General features: G+C 51.2%; 1 protein-coding gene across 1 annotated transcript; it reads right to left on the bottom strand.

The window, feature by feature from the left end:
* Positions 1–1,510: 1,510 nt before the first annotated feature.
* Positions 1,511–17,575, bottom strand: PIERCE1 (piercer of microtubule wall 1). The gene is made up of 3 exons (XM_063935515.1): positions 17,328–17,575; positions 15,775–15,853; positions 1,511–1,877 (listed from the first exon to the last, which is right to left on the bottom strand). The coding sequence occupies exons 1-3, from the start codon at positions 17,465–17,467 to the stop codon at positions 1,689–1,691; spliced, it is 408 nt and encodes a 135-aa protein (XP_063791585.1). The 5' UTR covers positions 17,468–17,575; the 3' UTR covers positions 1,511–1,688.
* Between the last annotated feature and the right edge of the window lie 1,645 nt (positions 17,576–19,220).

The following is a 19,220-nucleotide window of genomic DNA, read 5'->3' as shown; positions in this document are numbered from 1 at the left end:
GGTTGTACGGTGTGATTGGTGTGGCTGGTATGAGTCTTACCCGGGATTCAAGATCCTTCCTTATTGTGTACGCTCGTCCGGGCACAGTACCTAACTGAGGCTTGGAGGAGGGTCATAGGGGGGAGGAGCCAGTGCACACCACCTGATCCTAAAGCTTTTACTTTTGTGCCCTGTCTCCTGCGGAGCCGCTAATCCCCATGGTCCTGACGGAGTCCCCAGCATCCACTACGGACTACGAGAAATAGATTTATCGGTAAGTAAAATCTTATTTATACCCCTTTTCCACTGCCGCAAGAACCTGGGTTATTGTCGCCCACCCAGCTCAGTGTAAAAAGGGTCCTTAGAAAATGACCCGAGAAAGAGTGCAGAGTAAGGTGACCCGGGTCCTGATAAAAGCCTCTGGAGACCTGGATCACTATAGTTTGGAGATGTCATCAGCGAGGGCCGGCAGAGGGAAGACCCAACACTAATGCCGTGTGATTTCCAGCCGCTGTGACATGGCTTGAAACTGTGTTCAGTTACTCGGGTCAGACCCGGGTTTTAGTAGGAAACGGGGGCGTCTTCATGGTTATATGCGCTTTGTATCTTTCCACTCGTGCTGTAAAACTGACTCCGTAGAACAAAAACTCTGAATTCTGCGAAGCAATACTTAGAGAAACCCTCCGGAAACGAATTGTTGGGCACTGACTAAATATTGGGAAAGACGAGCGGGATACCGCTGAAGCCTTGGAAGAACCTGTGACAGCCGGTAAGCATTGCGTGGAGCTATTATTGTGATCAGGTCTGAATTAGTCCTAATATGTCTGAGTGGGAAACACAGTAATTGTGCACTATGATGCAGCGGTGCCCACACTAAGACACACAGTGGGCCTTATTCATCGCCATTGAGACGGAAATTGCGATTTTCTCAATCCTGCTTCTGCTAAAAATCGTATGTGAAGATCCGCCCAGAAAGTTAAAAGACACCATCGCAAAACTGACGATGGTGCTCGATTTCTGTGTATGCATCACAGTTATGCGTCTGCATACGCAGAAATCGCGCACCATCGACAGTTGCAGATGACCCAGGGGCTAGTCAGAATAATGAGAATGCAGCTGCAACGGGCGCCATGTTTTAAGTTGCAGGAGTCTCAGCTGACGCCAGATGCACGCCGTGAAAAACGGGCATGACGCCTGCGATTCCCCAACGAATGCCCGCGGGCCCACGAATGCCCGCCGCCTGTCAATCAGCGAGAATCGCAATTCGCGGGTCACGCATGCGCAAGCGTTCGCACTGCACGCGCGGTGGTCCGATAATTGTCCGATTTCCGATTTTGCTAAATTGCAATTGAAGCTGAATAAGGCCCAATATCATGCGGCATGCCTTTGTACAAACTCAGAGCTCTGCAGAACATATTACGGATTTATAAACACTTAACGATAAAATATTTAATATAATTATATATGCTGGGTAGCCCTCAACCTCATCCATCTATTCGATATCAGGTGAAGAACGACTGAATACAAAAGATAATTCATCAGTTATTTTTTTGCCAGCCACTAATGCATTTTGCCACGTAAGTAGACCACGGGTAAGGGAGACGCGTTCCTGCGGAGAGCGATGACTACATATGTAGTTGTTCAGTTATCCAGTGTCGGCAGTATATTCTCCGAGGACGTTCACATCACGGCGGAACCGGTGGGGGTGATCACACTGACTGCGACGGGCCTCTTGCGTTATAGCTCCTGTGGAAATTGAGCGTATCATGGGCAGTGATCAGATTTTCCGGGCCGGTCACAAAACTCTTCTCTATGTAGGTGTTAAAGCCATTGTTTCGGTACATCCCACACTTTGAGGCTGCGTCAGAGAACTTGTCAGATACCGCATTAAACGTTGTCTGAAAAGAACAAGAAATTAGGTTCATGTCACGCAATTGCAAAAACAACTTTCTCTGACGTCCTAGTGGATGCTGGGAACTCCGTAAGGACCATGGGGAATAGCGGCTCCGCAGGAGACTGGGCACAAAAAGTAAAAGCTTTAGACTAGCTGGTGTGCACTGGCTCCTCCCCCTATGACCCTCCTCCAAGCCTCAGTTAGATTTTTGTGCCCGAACGAGAAGGGTGCAATCTAGGTGGCTCTCCTGAGCTGCTTAGAAGTAAAAGTTTAAATAGGTTTTTTATTTTCAGTGAGTCCTGCTGGCAACAGGCTCACTGCATCGTGGGACTAAGGGGAGAAGAAGCGAACTCACCTGACTGCAGAGTGGATTGGGCTTCTTGGCTACTGGACATTAGCTCCAGAGGGACGATCACAGGTTCAGCCTGGATGGGTCCCGGAGCCGCGCCGCCGGCCCCCTTATAGAGCCAGAAGAGCGAAGAGGTCCGGAGAAAGCGGCGGCAGAAGACGTTCCTGTCTTCAAATAAGGTAGCGCACAGCACTGCAGCTGTGCGCCATTGCTCTCAGCACACTTCACACTCCGGTCACTGAGGTTGCAGGGCGCTGGGGGGGAGCGCCCTGAGACGCAATAAAAACGATATAAAAACCTTATATGGCTAAAAAAAATGCATCACATATAGCTCCTGGGCTATATGGATGCATTTATCCCCTGCCAGTTTCCTGAAAAAAGCGGGAGAAAAGGCCGCCGTGAAGGGGGCGGAGCCTTTCTCCTCAGCACACAAGCGCCATTTTCTTTCACAGCTCCGCTGGAAGGACGGCTCCCTGACTCTCCCCTGCAGTCCTGCACTACAGAAACAGGGTAAAACAGAGAGGGGGGCACTATTGGCAGCTAATATATAAATACAGCAGCTATAACAGGGAGTAACACTTATATAAGGTTATCCCTGTATATATATAGCGCTCTGGTGTGTGCTGGCAAACTCTCCCTCTGTCTCCCCAAAGGGCTAGTGGGGTCCTGTCCTCTATCAGAGCATTCCCTGTGTGTGTGCTGGGTGTCGGTACGATTGTGTCGACATGTATGAGGAGGAAAACGATGTGGAAGCAGAGCAATTGCCTCTGTTAGTGATGTCACCCCCTAGGGAGTCGACACCTGACTGGATGGTAGTAATTAAAGAATTACGTGACAATGTCAGCACTTTGCAAAAAAACTGTTGACGACATGAGACAGCCGACAAATCAATTAGTGCCTGTTCAGGCGTCTCAGACACCGTCAGGGGCGCTAAAACGCCCGTTACCTCAGATGGTCGACACAGACCCTGACACGGATACTGAATCCAGTGTCGACAGTGACGAGACAAACGTAATGTCCAGTAGGGCCACACGTTACATGATCACGGCAATGAAGGAGGCATTGAACATTTCTGACACTACAAGTACCACAAAAAAGGGTATTATGTGGGGTGTGAAAAAACTACCAGTGGTTTTTCCTGAGTCAGATGAATTAAATGAGGTGTGTGATAAAGCGTGGGTTTCCCCCGATAAAAAACTGCTGATTTCTAATAAATTATTGGCACTATACCCTTTCCCGCCAGAGGTTAGGGCACGTTGGGAAACACCCCCTAGGGTAGATAAGGCGCTCACACGCTTATCAAAACAAGTGGCGTTACCGTCTCCTGATACGGCCGCTCTCAAGGAACCAGCTGATAGAAGGCTGGAAAATATCTTAAAAGGTATATACACACATACCGGTGTTATACTGCGACCAGCGATCGCCTCAGCCTGGATGTGCAGTGCTGGAGTGGCTTGGTCGGATTCCCTGACTGAAAATATTGATACCCTGGATAGGGACAGTATATTATTAACTATAGAGCATTTAAAGGATGCATTACTATATATGCGAGATGCACAGAGGGATATTTACACCCTGGCATCTAGAGTAAGTGCAATGTCCATTTCTGCCAGAAGAACGTTATGGACGCGACAGTGGTCAGGTGATGCGGATTCCAAACGACATATGGAAGTATTGCCGTATAAAGGGGAGGAGTTATTTGGGGTCGGTCTATCGGACCTGGTGGCCACAGCAACGGCTGGAAAATCCACCTTTTTACCCCAGGTCACCTCTCAGCAGAAAAAGACACCGTCTTTTCAAACCCAGTCCTTTCGTCCCTATAAGGGCAAGAGGGAAAAAGGCCGCTCGTTACTGCCCCGGGGCAGAGGAAGGGGAAAAAGACTGCACCATGCAGCCTCTTCCCAGGAGCAGAAGCCCTCCCCCGCTTCTGCCAAGTCCTCAGCATGACGCTGGGGCTCTGCAAGCAGACTCGGGCACGGTGGGGGGCCGTCTCAAGAATTTCAGCGCGCAGTGGGCTCACTCGCAAGTGGACCCCTGGATCCTGCAGGTAGTATCACAGGGGTACAAATTGGAATTCGAGACGTCTCCCCCTCGCCGGTTCCTGAAGTCTGCTCTACCAACGTCTCCCTCCGACAGGGAGGCAGTATTGGAAGCTATTCACAAGCTGTATTCCCAGCAGGTGATAATCAAGGTACCCCTCCTACAACAGGGAAAGGGGTATTATTCCACGCTGTTTGTGGTACCGAAGCCGGACGGCTCGGTGAGACCAATTTTAAATCTAAAATCTTTGAACACTTACATAAAAAGGTTCAAATTCAAGATGGAGTCACTCAGAGCAGTGATAGCGAACCTGGAAGAAGGGGACTATATGGTATCTCTAGACATCAAGGATGCTTATCTCCATGTCCCAATCTACCCTTCTCACCAAGGGTACCTCAGGTTTGTGATACAAAACTGTCATTATCAGTTTCAGACGCTGCCGTTTGGATTGTCCACGGCACCACGGGTCTTTACCAAGGTAATGGCCGAAATGATGATTCTTCTTCGAAGAAAAGGCGTATTAATTATCCCTTACTTGGACGATCTCCTGATAAGGGCAAGATCCAGGGAACAGTTAGAGGTCGGAGTAGCACTATCTCAGGTAGTGCTACATCAGCACGGGTGGATTCTAAATATCCCAAAATCACAGCTGATTCCGACAACACGTCTACTGTTCCTAGGGATGATTCTGGACACAGTCCAGAAAAAGGTGTTTCTCCCGGAGGAGAAGGCCAGGGAGTTATCCGAGCTAGTCAGGAACCTCCTAAAACCAGGACAAGTGTCAGTGCATCAGTGCACGAGAGTCCTGGGAAAAATGGTGGCTTCTTACGAAGCGATTCCATTCGGAAGATTCCATGCAAGAACTTTTCAGTGGGATCTGCTGGACAAATGGTCCGGATCGCATCTTCAGATGCATCAGCGGATAACCCTATCTCCAAGGACAAGGGTATCTCTCCTGTGGTGGTTACAGAAGGCTCATCTTCTAGAGGGCCGCAGATTCGGCATTCAGGATTGGATGCTGGTAACCACGGATGCCAGCCTGAGAGGCTGGGGAGCAGTCACACAGGGAAGAAATTTCCAGGGCTTGTGGTCAAGCATGGAAACGTCTCTTCACATAAATATCCTAGAGCTAAGGGCCATTTACAATGCCCTAAGTCAAGCAAGGCCTCTGCTTCAGGGTCAACCGGTATTGATCCAGTCGGACAACATCACGGCTGTCGCCCACGTAAACAGACAGGGCGGCACAAGAAGCAGGAGGGCAATGGCAGAAGCTGCAAGGATTCTCCGCTGGGCGGAAAATCATGTGATAGCACTGTCAGCAGTGTTCATTCCGGGAGTGGACAACTGGGAAGCAGACTTCCTCAGCAGACACGACCTCCACCCGGGGGAGTGGGGACTTCATCCAGAAGTCTTCCAAGTGATTGTAAACCGTTGGGAAAAACCAAAGGTGGACAAGAAACTGGACAGATATTGCGCCAGGTCAAGGGACCCTCAGGCAATAGCGGTGGACGCTCTGGTAACTCCGTGGGTGTTCCAGTCGGTATATGTGTTCCCTCCTCTTCCTCTCATTCCAAAAGTACTGAGAATCATAAGAAGGAGAGGAGTAAGAACGATACTCGTGGCTCCGGATTGGCCAAGAAGAACTTGGTACCCGGAGCTGCAAGAGATGCTCACGGAGGACCCGTGGCCTCTACCTCTAAGGAAGGACCTGCTCCAGCAGGGACCTTGTCTGTTCTAAGACTTACCGCGGCTGCGTTTGACGGCATGGCGGTTGAACGCCGGATCCTGAAGGAAAAAGGCATTCCAGATGAAGTCATCCCTACCCTGATCAAGGCCAGGAAGGATGTAACTGCAAAACATTATCATCGCATTTGGCGAAAATATGTTGCGTGGTGTGAGGCCAAGAAGGCCCCTACGGAGGAATTTCAGCTGGGTCGTTTCCTACATTTCCTGCAAGCAGGATTGTCTATGGGCCTAAAATTAGGATCCATTAAGGTTCAAATTTCGGCCCTGTCGATCTTCTTCCAGAAAGAACTGGCTTCAGTGCCTGAAGTTCAGACGTTTGTCAAAGGGGTACTGCATATACAGCCTCCTTTTGTGCCTCCAGTGGCACCTTGGGATCTCAATGTAGTTTTAGGGTTCCTAAAATCACATTGGTTTGAACCACTTGCCACAGTGGATTTGAAATATCTCACATGGAAAGTAGTAATGCTGTTGGCCCTGGCTTCAGCCAGGCGCGTATCAGAATTAGCGGCTTTATCCTATAAAAGCCCTTACCTGATATTTCATTCGGATAGGGCGGAATTGAGGACTCGTCCTCAATTTCTCCCTAAGGTGGTTTCAGCGTTTCACATGAATCAACCTATTGTGGTACCTGTGGCTACTAGGGACTTGGAGGACTCCAAGTTGCTGGACGTAGTCAGGGCCCTGAAAATATATGTTTCCAGGACGGCTGGAGTCAGAAAATCTGACTCGCTGTTTATACTGTATGCACCCAACAAGCTGGGTGCTCCTGCTTCTAAGCAGACGATTGCTCGTTGGATTTGTAGTACAATTCAACTTGCACATTCTGTGGCAGGCCTGCCACAGCCAAAATCTGTAAAAGCCCATTCCACAAGGAAGGTGGGCTCATCTTGGGCGGCTGCCCGAGGGGTCTCGGCTTTACAACTTTGCCGAGCAGCTACTTGGTCAGGGGCAAACACGTTTGCTAAATTCTACAAATTTGATACCCTGGCTGAGGAGGACCTGGAGTTCTCTCATTCGGTGCTGCAGAGTCATCCGCACTCTCCCGCCCGTTTGGGAGCTTTGGTATAATCCCCATGGTCCTTACGGAGTTCCCAGCATCCACTAGGACGTCAGAGAAAATAAGAATTTACTTACCGATAATTCTATTTCTCGTAGTCCGTAGTGGATGCTGGGCGCCCATCCCAAGTGCGGATTGTCTGCAATACTTGTATATAGTTATTGTTACAAAATTCGGGTTATTATTGTTGTGAGCCATCTTTTCAGAGGCTCCTTCGTTTATCATACTGTTAACTGGGTTCAGATCACAGGTTGTACGGTGTGATTGGTGTGGCTGGTATGAGTCTTACCCGGGATTCAAGATCCTTCCTTATTATGTACGCTCGTCCGGGCACAGTATCCTAACTGAGGCTTGGAGGAGGGTCATAGGGGGAGGAGCCAGTGCACACCAGGTAGTACTAAAGCTTTCTATTTGTGCCCAGTCTCCTGCGGAGCCGCTATTCCCCATGGTCCTTACGGAGTTCCCAGCATCCACTACGGACTATGAGAAATAGAATTATCGGTAAGTAAATTCTTATTTTAACAATCAGTTTTTTTATTTTTCTGTATTCTTACTGCCAGGAGGAATGTAAGAAGCTGTGTGGATTATATCAATAATTGTGTGGTTAAAAAAAAACTTTATGTAGGCGTAATATAATGCAGATAATAAGGATATTACAAGTCACAGGGGAGTTAACTGGCCACAAAGTGTAAAGCAGAGGTGTGGAACTAAAAGTCCCAGCAAGTTCTGTAAGACCGTAAAGAGGTAGTGGTACTGAGATAACTGCTGTCATACAGACTATGGTAATGAGGTGACTTATAATATCCTTACAGCATGTCCTAATCGCATGCGATATTGTCTGATTGATCGCGCAGCACAACGACCAGCCGATGGTCGTAGACGATTTGTCATCTCAATACAGTAAATCGGCTTGATATCAGAACAATGACACACTGACACTTGGAGTCCCAGAACAATGACACACTGACACCTGGGGTCCCAGAACAATGACACACTGACACCTGGGGTCCCAGAACAATGACACACTGACACCTGGGGTCCCAGAACAATGACACACTGACACCTGGGGACCCAGAATAATGACACGCTGACACATGGGGTCCCAGAATAATGACACACTGACACCTGGGGTCCCAGAACAATGACACACTGACACCTGGGGTCCCAGAACAATGACACACTGACACCTGGGGTCCCAGAACAATGACACGCTGACACCTGGGGTCCCAGAACAATGCACGCTGACACCTGGGGTCCCAGAACAATGCACGCTGACACCTGGGGTCCCAGAACAATGACACGCTGACACCTGGGGTCCCAGAACAATGACACACTGACACCTGGGGTCCCAGAACAATGACACACTGACACCTGGGGTCCCAGAACAATGACACACTGACACCTGGGGTTCCAGGACAATGACACACTGACACCTGGGGACCCAGAATAATGACACGCTGACACATGGGGTCCCAGAACAATGGCACACTGACACCTGGGGTCCCAGAACAATGACACACTGACACCTGGGGTTCCAGGACAATGACACACTGACACCTGGGGACCCAGAATAATGACACGCTGACACATGGGGTCCCAGAACAATGGCACACTGACACCTGGTGTCCCAGAACAATGACACACTGACACCTGGGGTCCCAGAACAATGACATGCTGACACCTGGGGTCCCAGAACAATGACACACTGACACCTGGGGTCCCAGAACAATGACACGCTGACACCTGGGGTCCCAGAACAATGACACGCTGACACTCGGGGTCCCAGCACAATGACACACTGACACCTGGGATCCCAGCACGACACACTGACATCTGAGGTCCCAGAACAATGACACACTGACACCTGAGGTCCCAGAACAATGACACACTGACACCTGGGGTCCCAGAACAATGACACACTGACACCTGGGGACCCCAGAACAATGACACACTGACACCTGGGGTCCCAAAACAATGACACACTGACACCTGGGGTCCCAGAACAATTACACACTGACACCAGGGGTCCCAGAACAATGGCACCTGGAGTCCCAGAACAATGACACACTGACACCTGGGGTCCCAGAACAATGACACACTGACACCTGGGGTCCCAGGATAATGACACACTGACACCTGGGATCCCAGCACGACACACTGACATCTGAGGTCCCAGAACAATGACACACTGACACCTGGGGTCCCAGAACAATGACACACTGACACCTGGGATCCCAGCACGACACACTGACACCTGGGGACCCAGAACAATGACACACTGACACCTGGGGTCCCACAACAATGATACACTGACACTTGGGGTCCCAGAACAATGACACGCTGACACCTGGGGTCCCAGAACAATGACACCTGGGGTCCCAGAACAATGACACCTGGAGTCCCAGAACAATGACACACTGACACCTGGGGTCCCAGAACAATGACACACTGACACCTGGGGTCCCAGAACAATGACACACTGACACCTGGGATCCCAGCACGACACACTGACACCTGGGGAACCAGAACAATGACACACTGACACCTGGGGTCCCAGAACAATGACACCTGGGGTCCCAGAACAATGACACGCTGACACCTGGGGTCCCAGAACAATGACACGCTGACACCTGGGGTCCCAGAACAATGACACACTGACACCTGGGGACCCAGAACAATGACACACTGACACCTGGGGTACCAGAACAATGACACACTGACATCTGAGGTCCCAGAACAATGACACACTGACACCTGGGGTCCCAGAACAATGACACACTGACACTGGGGACCCCAGAACAATGACACACTGACACTTGGGGTCCCAGAACAATGACACGCTGACACCTGGGGTCCCAGAACAATGACACCTGCGGTCCCAGAACAATGACACACTGACACCTGGGGTTCCAGAACAGTGACACACTGACACCTGGGGTCCCAGAACAGTGACACACTGACACCCGGGGTCCCAGAACAATGACACACTGACACCTGGGGTCCCAGAACAATGACACCTGGGGTCCCAGAACAATGACACACTGACATCTGAGGTCCCAGAACAATGACACACTGACACCTGGGGTCCCAGAACAATGACACACTGACACCTGGGACTCCAGAACAATGACACACTGACACTGGGGTCCCAGAGCAATGACACACTGACACCTGGGGTCCCAGAACAATGACACACTGACACCTGGGGTCCCAGAACAATGACACACTGACACCTGGGGTCCCAGAACAATGGCACACTGGGGGTCCCAGAACAATGACACGCTGACAACTGGGGTCCCAGAACAATGACACACTGACACCTGGGATCCCAGAACATTGACACACTGACACCTGGGGTCCCAGAACGCTGACACCTGGGGTCCCACAGCAATGACACACTGACACCTGGGGTCCCAGAACAATGACACGCTGACACCTGGGGTCCCAGAACAATGGCACACTGACACCTGGGGTCCCAGAACAATGACACGCTGACACCTGGGGTCCCAGAACAATGACACTCTGACACCCGGGGTCCCAGAACAATGACACACTGACACCTGGGGTCCCAGACCAATGATACACTGACACCTGGGGACCCAGAACAATGACACACTGACACCTGGGGTCCCAGAACAATGGCACACTGACACCTGGGGTCCCAGAACAATGATACACTGACACCTGGGGTCCCAGAACAGTGACACACTGACACCCGGGGTCCCAGAACAATGACACACTGACACCTGGGGTCCCAGAACAATGACACCTGGGGTCCCAGAACAATGACACACTGACATCTGAGGTCCCAGAACAATGACACACTGACACCTGGGGTCCCAGAACAATGACACACTGACACCTGGGACCCCAGAACAATGACACACTGACACTGGGGTCCCAGAACAATGACACACTGACACCTGGGGTCCCAGAACAGTGACACACTGACACCTGGGGTCCCAGAACAATGACACACTGACACCTGGGGTCCCAGAACAATGACACGCTGACACCTGGGGTCCCAGAACAATGACATGCTGACACCCGGGGTCCCAGAACAATGACATACTGACACCTGGGGTCCCAGAACAATGACACACTGACACTTGGGGTCCCATAACACTGACGCTGACACCTGGGGTTCCAGCACAATGACACACTGACACCTGGGGTCCCAGAACAATGACACGCTGACACCTGGGGTCCCAGAACAATGACACGCTGACACCTGGGGTCCCAGAATAATGACACACTGACACCTGGGGTCCCAGAACAATGACACGCTGACACCTGGGGTCCCAGAATAATGACACACTGACACCTGGGGTCCCAGAACAATGACACACTGACACCTGGGGTCCCAGAACAATGGCACACTGGGGGTCCCAGAACAATGACACACTGACACCTGGGATCCCAGAACATTGACACACTGACACTTGGGGTCCCAGAACACTGACACGCTGACACCTGGGGTCCCAGAACAATGGCACACTGACACCTGGGGTCCCAGAACAATGGCACGCTGACACCTGGGGTCCCAGAACAATGACACTCTTGACACCCGGGGTCCCAGAACAATGACACACTGACACCCGGGGTCCCAGAACAATGACACACTGACACCCGGGGTCCCAGAACAATGGCACACTGACACCTGGGGTCCCAGAACAATGACACGCTGACACCTGGCGTCCCAGAACAATGACACTCTGACACCCGGGGTCCCAGAACAATGACACACTGACACCCGGGGTCCCAGAATAATGACACGCTGACACATGGGGTCCCAGAACAATGGCACACTGACACCTGGTGTCCCAGAACAATGACACACTGACACCTGGGGTCCCAGAACAATGACACACTGACACCTGGGGTCCCAGAACAATGACACACTGACACCTGGGGTCCCAGAACAATGACACACTGACACCTGGGGACCCCAGAACAATGACACACTGACACTTGGGGTCCCAGAACAATGACACACTGACACCTGGGGTCCCAGAACAATTACACACTGACACCAGGGGTCCCAGAACAATGACACCTGGAGTCCCAGAACAATGACACACTGACACCTGGGGTCCCAGAACAATGACACACTGACACCTGGGGTCCCAGAATAATGACACACTGACACCTGGGGTCCCAGAACAATGACACACTGACACCTGGGGTCCCAGAACAATGACACACTGACACCTGGGGTCCCTGAACAATGACACACTGACACCTGGGATCCCAGCACGACACACTGACACCTGGGGACCCAGAACAATGACACACTGACACCTGGGGTCCCACAACAATGATACACTGACACTTGGGGTCCCAGAACAATGACACGCTGACACCTGGGGTCCCAGAACAATGACACCTGGGGTCCCAGAACAATGACACCTGGAGTCCCAGAACAATGACACACTGACACCTGGGGTCCCAGAACAATGACACACTGACACCTGGGGTCCCAGAACAATGACACACTGACACCTGGGATCCCAGCACGACACACTGACACCTGGGGAACCAGAACAATGACACACTGACACCTGGGGTCCCAGAACAATGACACACTGACACCTGGGGTCCCAGAACAATGACACGCTGACACCTGGGGTCCCAGAACAATGACACGCTGACACCTGGGGTCCCAGAACAATGACACACTGACACCTGGGGACCCAGAACAATGACACACTGACACCTGGGGTACCAGAACAATGACACACTGACATCTGAGGTCCCAGAACATTGACACACTGACACCTGGGGTCCCAGAACAATGACACACTGACACTGGGGACCCCAGAACAATGACACACTGACACTTGGGGTCCCAGAACAATGACACGCTGACACCTGGGGTCCCAGAACAATGACACCTGGGGTCCCAGAACAATGACACACTGACACCTGGGGTTCCATAACAGTGACACACTGACACCTGGGGTCCCAGAACAGTGACACACTGACACCCGGGGTCCCAGAACAATGACACACTGACACCTGGGGTCCCAGAACAATGACACCTGGGGTCCCAGAACAATGACACACTGACATCTGAGGTCCCAGAACAATGACACACTGACACCTGGGGTCCCAGAACAATGACACACTGACACCTGGGACTCCAGAACAATGACACACTGACACTGGGGTCCCAGAGCAATGACACACTGACACCTGGGGTCCCAGAACAATGACATACTGACACCTGGGGTCCCAGAACAATGACACACTGACACCTGGGGTCCCAGAACAATGACACGCTGACACCTGGGGTCCCAGAACAATGACACGCTGACACCCGGGGTCCCAGAACAATGATATACTGACACCTGGGGTCCCAGAACAATGACACACTGACACTTGGGGTCCCAGAACACTGACACGCTGACACCTGGGGTTCCAGCACAATGACACACTGACACCTGGGGTCCCAGAACAATGACACGCTGACACCTGGAGACCCAGAACAATGACACACTGACACTTGGGGTCCCAGAACAGTGACACACTGACACCTGGGGTCCCAGAACAATGGCACACTGACACCTGGGGTCCCAGAACAATGGCACACTGGGGGTCCCAGAACAATGACACGCTGACAACTGGGGTCCCAGAACAATGACACACTGACACCTGGGATCCCAGAACATTGACACACTGACACCTGGGGTCCCAGAACGCTGACACCTGGGGTCCCACAACAATGACACACTGACACCTGGGGTCCCAGAACAATGACACGCTGACACCTGGGGTCCCAGAACAATGGCACACTGACACCTGGGGTCCCAGAACAATGACACGCTGACACCTGGGGTCCCAGAACAATGACACTCTGACACCCGGGGTCCCAGAACAATGACACACTGACACCTGGGGTCCCAGAACAATGATACACTGACACCTGGGGACCCAGAACAATGACACACTAACACCTGGGGTCCCAGAACAATGGCACACTGACACCTGGGGTCCCAGAACAATGATACACTGACACCTGGGGTCCCAGAACAGTGACACACTGACACCCGGGGTCCCAGAACAATGACACACTGACACCTGGGGTCCCAGAACAATGACACCTGGGGTCCCAGAACAATGACACACTGACATCTGAGGTCCCAGAACAATGACACACTGACACCTGGGGTCCCAGAACAATGACACACTGACACCTGGGACCCCAGAACAATGACACACTGACACTGGGGTCCCAGAACAATGACACACTGACACCTGGGGTCCCAGAACAGTGACACACTGACACCTGGGGTCCCAGAACAATGACACACTGACACCTGGGGTCCCAGAACAATGACACACTGACACCTGGGGTCCCAGAACAATGACACACTGACACCTGGGGTCCCAGAACAATGACACGCTGACACCCGGGGTCCCAGAACAATGACATACTGACACCTGGGGTCCCAGAACAATGACACACTGACACTTAGGGTCCCAGAACACTGACGCTGACACCTGGGGTTCCAGCACAATGACACACTGACACCTGGGGTCCCAGAACAATGACACGCTGACACCTGGGGTCCCAGAACAATGACACGCTGACACCTGGGGTCCCAGAATAATGACACACTGACACCTGGGGTCCCAGAACAATGACACGCTGACACCTGGGGTCCCAGAATAATGACACACTGACACCTGGGGTCCCAGAACAATGACACACTGACACCTGGGGTCCCAGAACAATGGCACACTGGGGGTCCCAGAACAATGACACACTGACACCTGGGGTCCCAGAACAATGACACACTGACACCTGGGGTCCCAGAACAATGGCACACTGGGGGTCCCAGAACAATGACACACTGACACCTGGGCTCCCAGAACAATGACACACTGACACCTGGGGTCCTAGAACAATGACACACTGACACCTGGGCTCCCAGAATAATGACACGCTGACACCTGGGGTCCCAGAATAATGACACGCTGACACCTCGGGTCCCAGAACAATGACACACTGACACCTGGGGTCCCAGCACAATGACACACTGACACCTGGGGTCCCAGAACAATGACACACTGACACCTGGGGTCCCAGAACAATGACACACTGACACCTGGGGTCCCAGAACAGTGACACACTGACACCTGGGGTCCCAGCACAATGACACACTGACACCTGGGGTCCCAGAACAATGACACACTGACACCTGGGGTCACAGAACAATGACACACTGACACCTGGGATCCCAGCACGACACACTGACACCTGGGGTCACAGAACAATGACACACTGACACCTGGGCTCCCAGAACAATGACACACTGACACCTGGGGTCCCAGAACAATGACACACTGACACCCGGGGTCACAGAACAATGACACACTGACACCTGGGGTCACAGAACAATGACACACTGACACCTGGGGTCCCAGAACAATGACACACTGACACCTGGGGTCCCAGAACAATGACACGCTGACACCTGGGGTCCCAGAACAATGACACACTGACACCTGGGGTCCCAGAACAATGACACACTGACACCTGGGGTCCCAGATGATATAACAGTTGAGCAGCGTTACGGTATGTAGACGAGAGATCAGGATATTTTCATTACACTGTACTAATACATTCTGCAGCCTGGACATCAGACACTGTGACCCGGGACATGACAGCAGACACTACCTTATCTATAGCTGTTGGGGACTTACCGGCATCTCATGTACAGTAGGTGGCCTGCTTCCATAGGTCTGGTTCGTCGTCCTGTACAGAGGATTCATTGGTTTGGTTCTGGAAAAGATAATCACGACGTTTAGTAGATGACACGTGATGACCTGCACACTAAGGCCCGGGGGCCGGTATCAGCAGGGTCACATATTATTCATTTATTACCAGTTACTTATATAGCGCACACATATTCTGCAGCGCTGTACAGAGAATATTTTGGCCATTCACATCAGTCCCTGCCCCAGTGGAGCTTACAATCTATATACCCTATCACATGTACCCGCACACACATTCACACTAGGGGTAATTTTTGTTGGGAGCCAATTAACCTACCAGTATATTATTGGATTATGGGAGGAAACCAGAGTACCCAGAGGAAACACACGCAAGCACGGGGAGAACGTACAAACTCCACACAGTTAGGACCATGGTTGGAATTGAACCCATGACCTCAGTGCTGTGAGGCAGTAATACTCACCACTACACCATCCATGCTGCCCACATACTATTTAGCACGTTACATCATATGTCCCTGTAACAGCATTAACAAGACATGAAACAGTCACAGGAGTGAACAGTAAAGGGGGGGTGATGTGGGGCGCAGGCACCTTTTCAAAATCACTTCTCAGTGGAAATTTACAGCTCACAGGTAGATAGGTTAGAAACACCTTTATTTTTCTGCCAGTAGAGTGTTAATGGTGATTTGTAACTCCTGCTATCATTCATTGAGAATGTTTCTGTGGTAACAAAACAAGTGCAGCATCAGCGGGTCAGTATATGGTATAGGGGTCTTATTATAAAGTGTATTTCCCCCCGTGTTACATACGGTGTCACAGCCCAGTACAGTACAGTACAATGGGGGTCATTCCGAGTTGATCGCTAGCTGAATTTATTTGCAGCGCAGAGATCAGGCTAAAAAAACGGCAGTTCTGCGCATGCGTATGCGGCGCAATGCACACGCGCGATGTACGGGCACAACGAACGATGTAGTTTCACACAGGGTCTAGCAATGCATTTCAGTCGCACTGCTGGCCGCAGAGTGATTGACAGGAAGTGGGCGTTTCTGGGTGGCAACTGACCGTTTTCAGGGAGTGTGCGGAAAAACGCAGGCGTGGCTGGGCGAACGCAGGGCGTGTTTGTGACATCAAATCCAGAACTGAATAGTATGAAGTGATCGCAAGCGCTGAGTAGGTCTGGAGCTACTCTGAAACTGCACAATTTTTTTTCTGCGATCCTTTCGTTCGCACTTCTGTTAAGCTAAAATACACTCCCAGTGGGCGGCGGCATAGCGTTTGCACGGCTGCTAAAAACTGCTAGCGAGCGATCAACTTGGAATGACCCCCAATAAGTGTTAACACTCCTGTATGAATACTTAATTCCCCAAGGTGAATGTCACATATAGGGAATAGTTACCTACACTTCTGCCTTCTGTGTCTTATGCTTTATTCTAGATTGTAAGCTCTTGGAGCATGTCCATCCTCATTCAGATGATCTATCGGCGTTGCAATACAAATGTCAGTATAACAGCACTACTCACCTGTAGCCCCGGCTCCAGGTCTCCGGCTGATTGAACTTGGTAGGTAGTCCCGGCTGCACCCTGTAGAAGTCACTGGTTTTGGGGTAGGTGGTCTCTGGGCTCTCAGCAGAGGATGGGTGAGGAGGGGGGTCGTCAGACATTGTATCTCCCAACGCCAGGACCCTAGATGTACTTTACACAGCAGCCTGGAGCACAGCACTGTGTACTGTTGCTAACAACACATCCTGCCTGGAGACTGTTGCTAGGAAACCACCAGAGGGCAGCAGAGTAACAGGTATTGCTCACTGTGCAGCATAGAGAACATTAGTGGCTGCAGGAAATGAGGTTACTACATCATACCTCCCAACATGACCTCTCCAGGAGGACACAATGCTCTGCTCCTGCTCTTCCCTCTTACTGTATGATTACCATCACCTGTGCAGTACCCTAATACTGACCCAGTGCTCATACCTATGTCATACCTCCCAACATGACCTCTCCAGGAGGACACAATGCTCTGCTCCTGCTCTTCCCTCTTACTGTATGATTACCATCACATGTGCTGTACCCTAATACTGACCCAGTGCTCATACCTATGTCATACCTCCCAACATGACCCTCTCCAGGAGGACACAATGCTCTGCTCCTGCTCTTCCCTCTTACTGTAATGATTACCATCACCTGTGCTGTACCCTAATACTGACCCAGTGCTCATACATGTCATACCTCCCAACATGACCTCTCCAGGAGAACACAATACTCTGCTCCTGCACTTCCCTCTTACTGTATGATTACCATCACCTGTGCTGTACCCTAATACTGACCCAGTGCTCATACCTATGTCATACCCCCCAACATGACCTCTCCAGGAGGACACAATGCTCTGCTCCTGCTCTCCCCTCTTACTGTATGATTACCATCACCTGTGCTGTACCCTAATACTGACCCAGTGCTCATACCTATGTCATACCTCCCAACATGACCCTCTCCAGGAGGGACACAATGCTGTGCTCTTGATCTTCCCTCTTACTGTATGATTACCATCACCTGTGCTGTACCCTAATACTTACCCAGTGCTCATACCTATGTCATACCACCCAACATGACCTCTCCAGGAGGACACAATGCTCTGCTCCTGCTCTTCCCTCTTACTGTATGATTACCATCACCTGTGCTGTACCCTAATACTGACCCAGTGCTCATACCTATGTCATACCTCCTAACATGACCTCTACAGGAGGACACAATGCTCTGCTCCTGCACTTCCCTCTTACTGTATGATAACCATCACCTGTGCTGTACCCTAATACTGACCCAGTGCTCATACCTATGTCATACCTCCCAACATGACCCTCTCCAGGAGGACACAATGCTCTGCTCCTGCTCTTCCCTCTTACTGTATGATTACCATCACCTGTGCTGTACCCTAATACTTACCCAGTGCTCATACCTATGTCATACCACCCAACATGACCTCTCCAGGAGGACACAATGCTCTGCTCCTGCACTACCCTCTTACTGTATGATTACCATCACCTGTGCTGTACCCTAATACGGACCCAGTGCTCATACCTATGTCATACCTCCCGACATGACCTCTCCAGGAGGACACAATGCTCTGCTCCTGCTCTTCCCTCTTACTGTATGATTACCATCACCTGTGCTGTACCCTAATACTGACCCAGTGCTCATACCTATGTCATACCTCCCAACATGACCTCTCCAGGAGGACACAATGCTCTGCTCCTGCTCTTCCCTCTTACTGTATAATTACCATCACCTGTGCTGTACCCTAATACTGACCCAGTGCTCATACCTATGTCATACCTCCCAACATGACCTCTCCAGGAGGACACAATGCTCTGCTCCTGCACTTCCCTCTTACTGTATGATAACCATCACCTGTGCTGTACC

This window comes from Pseudophryne corroboree, chromosome 8 (genome assembly GCF_028390025.1).
Source record: "Pseudophryne corroboree isolate aPseCor3 chromosome 8, aPseCor3.hap2, whole genome shotgun sequence".
NCBI classification, from domain to species: Eukaryota; Metazoa; Chordata; class Amphibia; order Anura; family Myobatrachidae; genus Pseudophryne; species Pseudophryne corroboree.
The sequence above is the reverse complement of the archived record's forward strand: the minus strand, read 5'-3'. Positions and strand labels throughout refer to the sequence as shown.

Excerpts from the sequence above, each read along its gene's own strand:
- PIERCE1 (XM_063935515.1), bottom strand. The coding sequence starts at position 17,467 with ATGTCTGACGACCCCCCTCCTCACCCATCCTCTGCTGAGAGCCCAGAG. Across the intron at positions 15,854-17,327 it reads ACCTGGAGCCGGGGCTACAG|AACCAAACCAATGAATCCTC; the intron begins GTGAGTAGTGCT and ends TATCTTTTCCAG. Across the intron at positions 1,878-15,774 it reads CTACTGTACATGAGATGCCG|ACAACGTTTAATGCGGTATC; the intron begins GTAAGTCCCCAA and ends TGTTCTTTTCAG.